At 52.8% G+C, this 12201-nt stretch overlaps 1 protein-coding gene across 3 annotated transcripts in view; it reads left to right on the top strand.

The window, feature by feature from the left end:
• Window positions 1-12201, top strand: part of mapk8ip2 (mitogen-activated protein kinase 8 interacting protein 2) — an 81589-nt gene that overhangs the window by 45097 nt on the left and 24291 nt on the right. For all 3 annotated transcript variants that reach the window (XM_072471226.1, XM_072471225.1, XM_072471227.1), the window contains 2 exons: window positions 9703-9906; window positions 10419-10494. In XM_072471226.1, coding sequence (XP_072327327.1) covers window positions 9703-9906; window positions 10419-10494 — 280 coding nt within the window. The remainder of the gene's footprint in view (window positions 1-9702; window positions 9907-10418; window positions 10495-12201) is intronic.

Below are 12201 nucleotides of genomic sequence, written 5' to 3'. Positions count from 1 at the left end.
GTTCCAGGCCAGAAGAAAGAGAGAGAACAAAACAAATGAGAAAAAGCACCTTCTCCCACTCTGCACCGAATTACCTCACTGCACCAAATTACCAAGTTTCAAATTCCCACTCTGGATGTGTCTCACTCACTCAGGCTGTGTCTCTTTGACCTGCGCAACGATAGTCTGTACCTACCCTCCAAAAGACTACTCTACTTGGGCCCACTTCCCTGCCTCATACCGGTAACCCCGTGCATTGATCATGGTCAATCCACTTAACCTGCACATCTTTGGACTGTGAAGGAAACTGGAGTACCTCTAGGAAATCTATGCAGACACGGAGAGAACATGCAAACTCCACATAGTCACCCAAGGCCGGAATCGAACCTGGGTCCCTGGCGCTGCAAGGCAGCAGTGCTAACCACCGTGCCACTTACCACATATCTGGGCAATTGCCAGGAGATGCCAGTGTTATAGCTGTACTGGAATAGTTTGGCTGGAGGCGTGGCTAGTTGGGAAATGGGGGGCGGAATCCTCTGACACCCCGCCGAGTCGGAGAATCTGCGCGGCGCCGCGTGAATCGCGCCACGCCGGGACACGATTTTCCACAATCGGCACCATTGGCGCCAGCGTGGTCGGCGCGGTGCCGGTCGGGGTATGCGCCGACTCTCCGACCTGGGCCGGCGTGCCGATTCTCCGGCCCGGATGGGCCGAGTGGCCGTCAACAAAAAGCCGAGTCCCGCCGGCGCTGTTCTAACATCGTCTGAGCCGGCGGGACCTCAGCGTTGAACGGTCCGGGTGCGGCCTGGGGGGGGATGGGGATCCAGCCCCGGGGGGGGCCTCCGTAGTGGCCTGGCCCGCGATCGGGACCCATCGATCGACGGGCCGGCCTCTCTGCCCCTCGGCCTCCTTTCCTCCGCGCTGGCTCCTGTAGCCCTGTGCCATTTGGCGTCGGGGCCGCTGCGGGGAAGAAGGCCACTGCGCATGCACTAGCTGGCGCCGGCCCAACTGAGCATGTGCTTGTTGGCGCCGGCTCAACTGCGCATGCGCGGTCCCCGCGGCGCTGGGTTCAGGCTGGGATTGGCAGCTGGGGTGGCGGAGGCCGCTCCAGCGCCATCCTAGCCCCCTGTGGGCCGCAGAATGGGGTCCCGGAACGGGCGCCGACGCCGGAGTAAAACAACGCCGTTTTTACTCCGCCGTAGGCACTTAGCTGCCAGTTGGGAGCATCCCGCCCGTGCAGCATTGAGCTTCTAAATCTTTTCTGAATCTCTCCATTTTGGCACAGTGATTGTGCCATACAATGAATTGTGTCTTCAGCAATGTACCCATAATGTTTTGTTTTACGTGACCAATTTGTTTAAGTGCATGGGTCCTCTAAGCATTTTTGCAAAGCGACACCAGCATGTTACGTTAAAGGGGACAACTTTTGCAAAGCCAGCACAGGAAGTCTCAGTTTGCTGTACAGCCACATGGTCACTCCTACCAATCAATTCCATCATGGACAGAGGCATCTGTGAAGGCTAGGTTGTGAGGACAACGTCAAGTACGTCTTCTCCTCTTTTGTGTTCCCTCACCAGCTGTCGTAAGCCTTGTCCTGCATTGATGTCCTTCCGGTCTCAGTCAGTTTGGTCAGTGAGTGTACTACTGAGCCCTTGTTGATGATGGATATTGAAGTTTCTTCATCATGTGCTCTTGCTACCCTCAGTCATTCTTCCAAGTGATGTATAACATAGAGTACTGAGGAAGGGTGGGAATCAGCAGGTTTTCTTGCCCATGTTTGACCTGATACCATGATGTCGGGGAAATCATAATAAAGACAAATTCCTCGAGGTTCGATTTAAGGAAATTTATCTACACAAATATATTTGCAGAGAGAGAGTGTTCTAGTTGCAAAGTCAGTGCACTGCACTCTGAGATTCGATTGAAGACAGCATGTTTTTTATAGTCTGAAATAACAGTTTGAAGTAAACAGCCATGTTTATATTAAATAGACCTTGGAAAGTCCGCAAGATGAAATACATAGTACGTATGTCCTTGCCCTTGGCTAAAAACAACTCGAGTACACATTTTGTTATCTTTTGGAGGACAATGTGTTATCATAATAAGGCCGAGACCAGAATATTAAGCAGTATTTTGTTTATGTTACCTGACCTACTTATTTTCGCTAGAAAGCAGTGTTAACTATAGTCGAGCATTTCCCAGCATGCTTCTAAATTGGCAACTCATTAATTTCCCTTCCACAAATTAGAGGTAATGGGGTCCAGAGTCAATGTTGAGGACTCCCTCCCCACTCGATATGCCTGTGCCATCAAGTCTGATGGATCAGTCCAGTCAGGTATGGTTATTGAGTCTGAGATGGTGGCTGAAAGGTATGATTTGGTGAGTTTGGCTATGTTAGGACGCTGCCTGACAGGCTGGGGTACAGCTTTCCAAATTTTGACATCAGTCCCAAGGGCAGGATTTCCAGGACTTCCCCGCCAGTAGGATCTTTCGGTCCTGCCAAAGTTGGCCCCTGTCGTGTGTTCCCTGGCATCGGGATGGGCTAACCACGCAAGTTGTCCTTGGCTTTTGGGAAACCGGAAGATCCCGCCAACGGCCAATGGCAAAAGCCGGCTCCGCCATGGGGAAACCCGTCGCTGGGAGGGGCGGGTTGGAAAATTCCAGCCTTAGTGTTAGCGAGGAGGATTTTGCAGAATCAGCAAGTTGTCCCATCTGGTTCTCTACTTATTTTGATATGACTGAATGACTTGTTAGGCCAATTCAGAGGGCAGTTAAGAATCAAAACTTGTGTAGGTCTGCAGTGATATACAAGCAAGACGAGCTGAAGACAGCTGATGTCCTTCCCAAAAAGATATTTGTGAACCAGATGGCTTTTGTGATCGTATGATATTTTCATCTTCACCGTTATTAATATTAACTTTTAGTTCCAGACTTAATTAAGCAAATTTAAATTCCCCAGTGGCTGTGGTCGAATTTGAACTCAATGTCTGCAAATCATTCATTCAAATCTCTGGATACTAATCCAGTAATGTAGCCACTCTGCTTCCCCTTTAAGGCATTTCCAACTGCCATTAAATAGCAGCTGCCCACCTCATCAAATGCGTGCGCTTTGCAAGCTGCCTCTAGTGTGTCACTTATAGGATTGCCTTTTCCAATGCTCATATCCATTGCCCTAGTCTCCATGAAACACAACCTCAAACTCTCCACAACTCTGCAGCCACATCCCACACTGTGCTAAATCCCAGACTCTTCTCTCTTATTAACCTCTACTGCCTCCCATCTCCCAAATGAGTGACTTTGCAATTCTTATTCCATTTGACAAATTTTGGCGAAGGCAGAATCCATCTGCCCTCTCCAATGTCCTCCAGATTTTTAGGAGCCCAAAATTCAGATCACTGCACAGTTTGTATTGGGGTTTCTCAGTACCCCCATGTAGAGGTTACTCTGTCCCCCCCATGTAGAGGTTTCTCTGTCCCCCTCTGTTTGGGTTTCTCAGTCACCCTTTTTCGGGTGTCTCAGGCCCCCTGTATGTTTCTCAGTGCCCCTGTGCTGTACTTGGGTTTCGCAGTGCCCCAGTGTTTGGGTTTCTCAGTCCCCCCATGTTTGGGTTCCTCAGTCCCCCCGTGCTGTGCTTGGGTTTCTCAGTCACCCCTGTGCTGTGCTTGGGTTTCTCAGTCCCCCTGTGCTGTGCTTGGGTTTCTCAGTCACCCCTGTGCTGTGCTTGGGTTTCTCAGTCCTCCCTGTGCTGTGCTTGGGTTCCTCAGTCCCCCCGTGCTGTGCTTGGGTTTCTCAGTCCTCCCTGTGCTGTGCTTGGGTTTCTCAGTCCCCCCCTTGCTGTGCTTGGGTTTCTCAGTCCCCCCCTTGCTGTGCTTGGGTTTCTTAGTCCCCCCGTGCTGTGCTTGGGTTTCTCAGTCCCCCCCGTGCTGTGCTTGGGTTTCTCAGTCCCCCTGTGCTGTGCTTGGGTTTCTCAGTCCCCCTGTGCTGTGCTTGGGTTTCTCAGTCCCCCTGTGCTGTGCTTGGGTTTCTCAGTCCCCCCGGGCTGTGCTTAGGTTTCTTAGTCCCCCTGTGCTGTGCATGGGTATCTCAGTCCTCCCATGTGCTTCTCAGTCCCCCCGTGCTGTGCTTGAGTTTCTCAGTCCCCCTGTGATGAACGGTTACTGCCTTATCATCATGTAAGGTGATGTCCACTTTAAGACCGGGCTTGGAACCCTGGGGACTCCGCCTCTGGCTCCGCCCATCTGGGAGCCGTATATAAAGGGCTGCCTCATGGTCTGTGTAACAGTCAGCTCTCGTCTCTAGCCCTAGCATAGTTATTATTCTAATAAAGCCTTCTTTACAGTTTAATCTCTAAGCGTCATTATTGAGGGTACCTCAATTTATTAGACTAAACTAGATTCAGGATGGACGCAGGCCTAAAACCAGAGAAGCTCAATCTGGAAGCATGAACGCCGGAGGCGAAGGAAATTTTAAAATACTGGCTGCGGTGCTTCGAGGCATACCTGGACTCCGCAGAGACTCCCATCCTGGGGCCACGCAAGCTGCGTCTACTCCACGCCCGGGTGAGTCACAGAATCTCCGCCACGCTCGAAAAGGCGACGACTTATGAGGAAGCGATTGAGTTGCTCCGCAAGCGGTTTGTCAAACCCGTCAATGAGGTGCACACCCGGCATCTGCCCTCTACCTGCCGGCAGCGCTCGGGGGAATCGCTCGACGAGTTTGTTGCAAAACTCACTGCGCTTGCCAGGGACTGTGACCATCAGGATGTGACAGGGGAAGTCTATATGAACCTGCACATTAGGGACGCTTTCGTGTCTGGCATCCGCTCGACCTACATCTGGCAGCGGCTGCTCGAAAACGGGGCAAACAACCTCCAGGAGACGCTAACGCTCGCCTCCTCGCTGGCGGTGGCCCAACATAACTTGGGTACGTACCCCGCGGACTCTGCCAGCCCCCCCCCCGGAGTTCCTCAGACTCAACCGTATTACAGGCCTGTTCCACGCAGCGACCCGCTCACCATGGGGGCACACCATGCTACTTCTGTGGGCAGGGCCAGCACCCACGCCCACGCTGACCAGCCCGCTCCGCAATCTGCAGTGACTGCGTGCGGGAAGACAGGGCACTTTGCGAGGGTCTGCCTGGCCAGATTCAGGGGCCAGAAAAACAAAGAACAGCCGGCCCGAAAATCAGGCTCTCGGGCCCGCAGGCCTCGTGATGCTGCTGCGCACCGACCCGACACGCCCTCTTCTGACGTGTCATCAGCCTCGTGAGAATCATGGGAGCGGCCATCTTGTCGGCGGCCATCTTCTCGACCTGACACGCGTTGCCAGCGGCGGCGGCCATTTTATGAGTCCGACTCAGCTGAGGACTCCGACATCCCGCGACTGGGTGCGATCACCCTCGATCAAACTCGGCCAAAACACCTGCAGAACTCCATGGTGCAGGTCCAGGTCAACGGGAACGACACTGCATGCCTCTTCGACTCCAGGAGCACGGAGAGCTTTATCCACCCTGAAAAGGTAAGGCGCTGCATCCCGCATCCCAAGCCATAGCCCTCGCATCTGGGTCCCACTCGGTACAAATCACGGGGTACTACATTGTGGATCTCTCGATCCAGGGCGCCAAATACACCCGTTTCAAATTTTATATCCTCCCTCACCTCTGTGCCCCCCTGCTGCTCGGACTGGATTTCCAGTGCAGCCACCGAAGCCTGACACTGAAGTTCGGCGGATCCTTGCCCCCCCCCCCTTACGGCGTGCTGCCTTGCGACACTGAAAGTCCCACCCCCCTCGCTATTCGCGAACCTCACTCCTGACTGTAAGCCCGTCGCCACCAGGAGCCGGCGCTACAGTGCCCAAGATATGGCTTTTATCAAGTCAGAGGTCCAGCGTTTACTGGGAGAGGGGGTCATCGAAGCTAGCAACAGCCCTTGGAGAGCGCAAGTGGTGGTAGTCCGGTCCAGGGAGAAGAAACGGATGGTCGTGGATTATAGCCAGACCATAAACCGATTCACGCAGCTTGATGCGTACCCCCTTCCTCGCATCGCGGAAATGGTAAATCGGATCGCCCAATACCGAGTCTTTTCCATGGTCGACCTCAAATCCGCCTACTACCAGCTCCCCATCCGACCAAAAGACCACCCCTAGACTGCCTTCGAAGCAGCCGGCCGGCTCTTCCACTTCCTCAGGGTCTCCTTTGGTGTCACAAATGGGGTCTCCGCCTTTCAAAGGGCGATGGACCAAATGGTGGGCCAGTACGGTTTGCGGGCTACATACCCGTACTTGGACAATGTCACCATCTGCGGCCATGATCAGCAGGACCATGACGCTAACCTCAAAACGTTCCTCCAGACCGCCCGAGCCCTTAACCTGACCTATAACGAGGGCAAATGCGTTTTCCACACCACCCGGCTGGCCATCCTCAGCTATGTCATGGAAGACGGGGTCCTAGGTCCCGACCCCGACCGCATGCGCCCCCTTAAGGAACTCCCTCTCCCCCGCAGCCTCAAGGCCCTCAAAAGGTGCTTGGGGCTTTTCTCCTATTACGCCCAGTGGGTCCCCAAGTATGCGGACAAAGCCCGCCCACTCCTAAAGACCACCACTTTTCCCCTCTCGGCTGAGGCTCAATTGGCCTTCAACCGCATCAAGGCCGCCATGCACGCGGTGGACGAAACCAGCCTTTTCCAGGTAGGGAGCGATGCATCAGACATCGCCCTGGCTGCTACCCTCAATCAAGGAGGCAGACCAGTAGCGTTGTTCTCCCGAACCCTCACCGCCTCCGAGGTTCGACACTCTGCAGTCGAAAAGGAGGCGCAAGCCATTGTGGAGGCTGTACGGCGCTGGAGACACTACCTAGCCGGTAGGAGGTTTACCCTCGTCACCGACCAATGGTTGGTCGCCTATATGTTCGATAACACGCAACGGGGCAAAATAAAAAACGATAAAATTTTGAGGTGGAGGATCGAACTCTCCACCTACTCGTACGATATCAAGCATCGTCCAGGGGAGCTCAACGAGCCCCCAGATGCCCTGTCCCGCGGCATATGCGCCAACGCGCAGGAGGACCGCCTGCAAGCCATCCACAATGACCTCTGCCACCCGGGGGTTACCCGGCTCGTCCATTTCATCAAGTCCCGCAACCTAAGTTACTGAACCAAGTCGGTCAAGGCCATGGTCAGGGCCTGCAAAGTCTGTGCGGAGCGCGAACCGCACTTCTATCGGCCAGACAAGGTTCAGCTCGTGAAGGCCTCGGGCCCCTTTGAGCGACTGAGCGTGGACTTCAAGGGGCCCCTCCCGTCCACCAACCGTTATGCCTATTTCCTCACCGTGATCGATGAGTTCTCCTGTTTCCCATTTGCCATTCCCTGCCCCGACATGACCTCAGCCACTGTGATTATGGCACTGCACAGCATCTTCACCCTGTTCGGTTTCACCGCTTATATCCACAGCGACCGGGATACATCGTTCATGAGCGGTGAACTGCGTCAGTATCTGCTCAGCAAAGGCATCGCCTCAAGCAGAACGACCAGTTATAACCCGCGGGGAAACGGGCAGGTGGAGAGGGAGAACGCGACAGTGTGGAAGGCTGTCCTTCTGACCCTGCGGTCGAGAAATCTCCACACCACCCGCTGGCAGGAGGTCCTACCCGATGCCCTACACTCCATTAGGTCACTCCTCTGCACGGCCACGAATGAGACCCCTCACAACCGATTGTTTCTCTTCCCCAGGAAGTCTACCTCCGGGGTCTCGCTTCCACCTTGGCTGATGGCTCCGGGACCTGTTGTTCTCCGGAGGCACGCGAGGAGCCATAAAACGGACCCCCTGGTCGAAAAGGTCCGACTGCTCCACGCCGACCCCAGTTACGCCTACGTGGAGTACTCTGACGGCAGGCAAGATACGGTTTCCCTCCAGGATCTGGCACCCGCTGGATCCGCCACACAGACGCCCCTTCCCACGCCGCTCCCCTGCAGGGCCTGTCGCCCCCTACAACACACCCCCTTCCGGCCCTACCACCCGTTGGTGAGCCCCTACCGTGCGCCCCCCCTTTACACACCCCGCCAGCGCTGGCACCGCTACCCCCGGCCCTGCCTCGTCCCCCTGCCCCGACCCGGACCAAAGCTCCGACCGCTGTGCTCCCGGATGTGCCCTCAACCGGGACGTCCGTGCCCGCCGCACCACCGCCCGAATTGAGGAGGTTGAGGAGGACGATCCGGCCACCGAGACGGATGGACCTATGATGGCACTTCACCTCCGCCGGACTCTTTTTTTAAACAGGGGATGAATGTGATGAACGGTTACTGCCTTATCATCATGTAAGGTGATGTTCCCTTTAAGACCGGGCTTGGAACCCTGGAGACTCCGCCTCTGGCTCCGCTGTTCTGGGAGCCATACATAAAGGGCTGCCTCATGGTCTGTGTAACAGTCAGCTCTCGTCTCTAGCCCTAGCATAGTTATTAGTCTAATAAAGCCTTCTTTACAGTTTAATCTCTAAGCGTCATTATTGAGGGTACCTTACCCCCCATGCTGTGCCTGGGTTTCTCAGTCCCCCCCATGCTGTGCTTGGTTGTCTCAGTCCCCCTGTGCCGTGCTTGGTTGTCTCAGTCCCCTGTGCTGTGCTTGGTTGTCTCAGTCCCCCTGTGCCGTGCTTGGTTGCCTCAGTCCCCTGTGCTGTGCTTGGTTGTCTCAGTCCCCCTGTGCTGTGCTTGGTTGTCTCAGTCCCCTGTGCTGTGCTTGGTTGTCTCAGTCCCCTGTGCTGTGCTTGGTTGTCTCAGTCCCCCTGTGCTGTGCTTGGGTTTCTCAGTCCCCCTGTGCTGTGCTTGGGTTTCTCAGTCCCCCCATGCTGTGCTTGGGTTTCTCAATCCCCCTGTGCTGTGCTTGGATTTCTCAGTCCCCCTGTGCTGTGCTTGGGTTTCTCAGTCCCCCTGTGCTGTGCTAGGGTTTCTCAGTCACCCCCTGTGCTGTGCTTGGGTTTCTCAGTCACCCCCATGCTGTGCTTGGGTTCCTCAGTCCCCCCCGTGCTGTGCTTAGGTTTCTCAGTCCCTCTGTGCTGTGCTTGGGTTTCTCAGTCCTCCTGTGCTGTGCTTGGGTTTCTCAGCCCCCCTGTGCTGTGCTTGGGTTTCTCAGTCCCCCTGTGCTGGGGTTTCTCAGTCCCCCCCACATGCTGTGCTTGGGTTCCTCAGTCCCCCCCCCCCCCCCCCCCCCCCCCATGCTGGGCTTAGGTTTCTCAGTCCTCCCTGTGCTGTGCTTGGGTTTCTCAGTCCCCCTGTGCTGTGCTTGGGTTCCTCAGTCCCCCCCATGCTGGGCTTGTGTTTCTCAGTTACGCCCGTGCTGTGCTTGGGTTTCTCAGTCCTCCCTGTGCTGTGCTTGGGTTTCTCAGTCCCCCTATGCTGTGCTTGGGTTTCTCAGTCCCTCCGTGCTGTGCTTGGGTTTCTCAGTCCCCCGTGCAGTGCTTGAGTTTCTCAGTCACCTTGTGCTGTGCTTGGGTTTCTCAGTCCCCCTGTGCTGTGCTTGGGTTTCTCAGTCACTCCTGTGCTGTGCTTGGGTTTCTCAGTCCCCCTGTGCTGTGCTTGGGTTTCTCAGTCACTCCTGTGCTGTGCTTGGGTTTCTCAGTCCCCCCTGTGCTGTGCTTAGGTTTCTCAGTCCCCCTGTGCTGTGCTTGGGTTTCTCAGTCCCCTATCTCAGTCACCCTGTGTTCAAATATATGTTCTCTGCTATAACCCCTTGCTAGGACTGCTTGATGCTGGATGTGAAAGGTGCACCTCAGGCTGTTACAGAGATCTGCTCCTTCCAGGATGATCTGCAGGAATTTGAAATGATCGATGACACAGATGACATGGAGGAAACAGAACTGTTGCCCTCACCCTCCGCCGTAACCATGCAACAGACCCGGCCTTCAACCTTAAACCTTGCCACTCCACTCTCCCACTCACAGGTTGGTGAAGCAGCAAATCGCTCAGAGGAGAAAGAAGATAGAAAAACGGGAAGGATCCTTCACTCAGAAAAGTATTTTGGGATCCACCAGCTATCTTGGTCATTATAAAATCTGTTCCCTGAAGGCTGAGGCGGCCAAAAAATGTCAACGATAGCGTGGTACTGAGTCGTAGAGACCCAGAGGGTTCCAAATTGCTTCCCTGTGTGAGGTTATCTGCTGTGAGATGTGGTATTAAAACCGCTTTTAGGATACTTGGACTGGGGAAGAGATTGAAATATCAGCCTAGAATCCCACTCTTAATATCAGTTTGCAGTGACAATCCCTCTCTCATCCCTATTGAAGACAGTGCACTCGGTGGTGCCATAATGATCAAAAGCCTGCCCCTGGTCACCGTGAGGCATGTGGAGTTACCTTGGGCCAGGTGCCAGATAGTCACTGGCACCTTATACAGGTGTGTTTTTAGGTAGTTTGGAGCTGCTGCATTTTTTACACTTCTTCCTGTTCTTTTTCAGGATTCTCTCAATAACAATGCCAGTTTCTCTCCCAGGAAAGCTAGTTGGCAGGAGTCACTGCTCCATTCCTCCAGTGGTGAGTACAGACCCTTTTTTAAAACTGTTTTCCTCCCAGGATGGCCATCGGTGGGAGGCGAGTGACTGGGAGAGTATCCCCATTTTCGCACATTGTCTGAAGGAGTCATGTACATCAGAAAAGGTTATTGGTTATTAACTGCCCCCTTTTCATCACTTTGGCAATAAAAGTGAACACAGAACTTGTCCTTGAAGCTCAATGATCAGCTGCAATAAGATGTAACTTTTTCCTCATTTTGTTGATGTCTTTAGTCTCCGAAAGTCACGCAGTTTCTCTTTCACTACCTGCAATACCTCATCATCGCCTGGTGATTTTGCTGTATGGCACAGTTGAGATCATTAGTAGACCACTGGCACAAACCCACATTCTGCTGTGCAGTGTTGCACCAACCAGACAAATATTTTAAGAAGGCTGTCAGGGACTGGCGGCAACAAGTTTCAATATTTATTTTCATACACTTCCGAGACCTCACTTTGAATCAGCTGAAGACATAAGTGAAGGAATTGGGGCTGTTGCAAAGATTGCAAATGTTACACCCCTCTCCTGAAAACACAAGAGAGATATGCCAGTCAGCCCAAAGCCAGAGTCATTGGCGAAATGTTTAGTGACAATAATTAATCGATATATGGAAAAGTATGGGTTAATAAATGTAATCCAGCACAGACTGAAAGTGAAAGTGCATTTGACAATCTTGATTGAGTTCTTTGAATCATGTAATTGAAAGGGTTGATATGTACATGGACCTTAAAAAGTCATTGACAAAGTACCATAGAATTAATTTGTTTGCCAAATTAAAACTCACGAGGTTAATGGGGCAGTGACAGTATTGGATACAAATTTGGCTAAGGGATGGAAAGCAGAGGGTAGCGAAGAATGGTTCTTTTTCAGACTGGAGGGAAGTACAGAATGTTATTTGCAGGGCCGGTATTAACAGGGGCTGGTATTAGGACCAGTGCTCTTTTTGATATGTATTAGTGACCTGAACTGGGACATAAATGACATAATTGCAAAGTTTGCAGATGATACAAAATTGGGAATGTAGTAAATAGTCAGGGGGGCAGTAACAGACTGAAGGAGTGGCAAAATAGCCAGAAATGCGACAGATAAAATTTAAGGCAGAGAAGTGTGGTGATAGATTTTGGGAGGAAGAATGAGAAGAGGGACTATGAACTACATTTGTCTGCACAATTAACATTTAACAAACCCATGCAACCTATCCTCAATTAACCTATGTCTTTCCATATGTGTGCGAGTTTTATCTCCCATTATGGCCTCCAGAGATTCCCCAATGCTGGGATTGTGGTTACCTGCTCCCTCTGTCCTATTCTGAGCAGAGATGTTCTACTTAGTTACAATTTCCTAAAGGCTCCCCTATCCTCCATTATCTACTTGCCCACATTGTCTCCAAGAACGAAATCGAGGACTGCCTCCTACCTGATCTGAAAAGAAATTGGGACACATCGTGGAAACTACTCCCCTTCTCTGGCACTTACATTATTTTGTCATCATAAAAGCAAAATACTGCAAATGCTAGAAATCTGAGACGAAAACAGAAAATGCTGGAAGAAAAAACTCCGCAGGTCAGGCAGCATCTGTGGAGGGAGAAATTGGGCTAATGTTTTGAGTCAGTGTGTCTCTTCTTCAGAACAGGAGAAGATTCTGAAGAAGTCATCCGGACTCAAAATGTTAGCTCTGTTTTTCTCTCCA

Source organism: Scyliorhinus torazame, chromosome 13, assembly GCF_047496885.1.
Source record: "Scyliorhinus torazame isolate Kashiwa2021f chromosome 13, sScyTor2.1, whole genome shotgun sequence".
In the NCBI taxonomy this organism is placed as follows: domain Eukaryota; kingdom Metazoa; phylum Chordata; class Chondrichthyes; order Carcharhiniformes; family Scyliorhinidae; genus Scyliorhinus; species Scyliorhinus torazame.
This window is presented reverse-complemented; position numbering and strand designations above follow the sequence as displayed.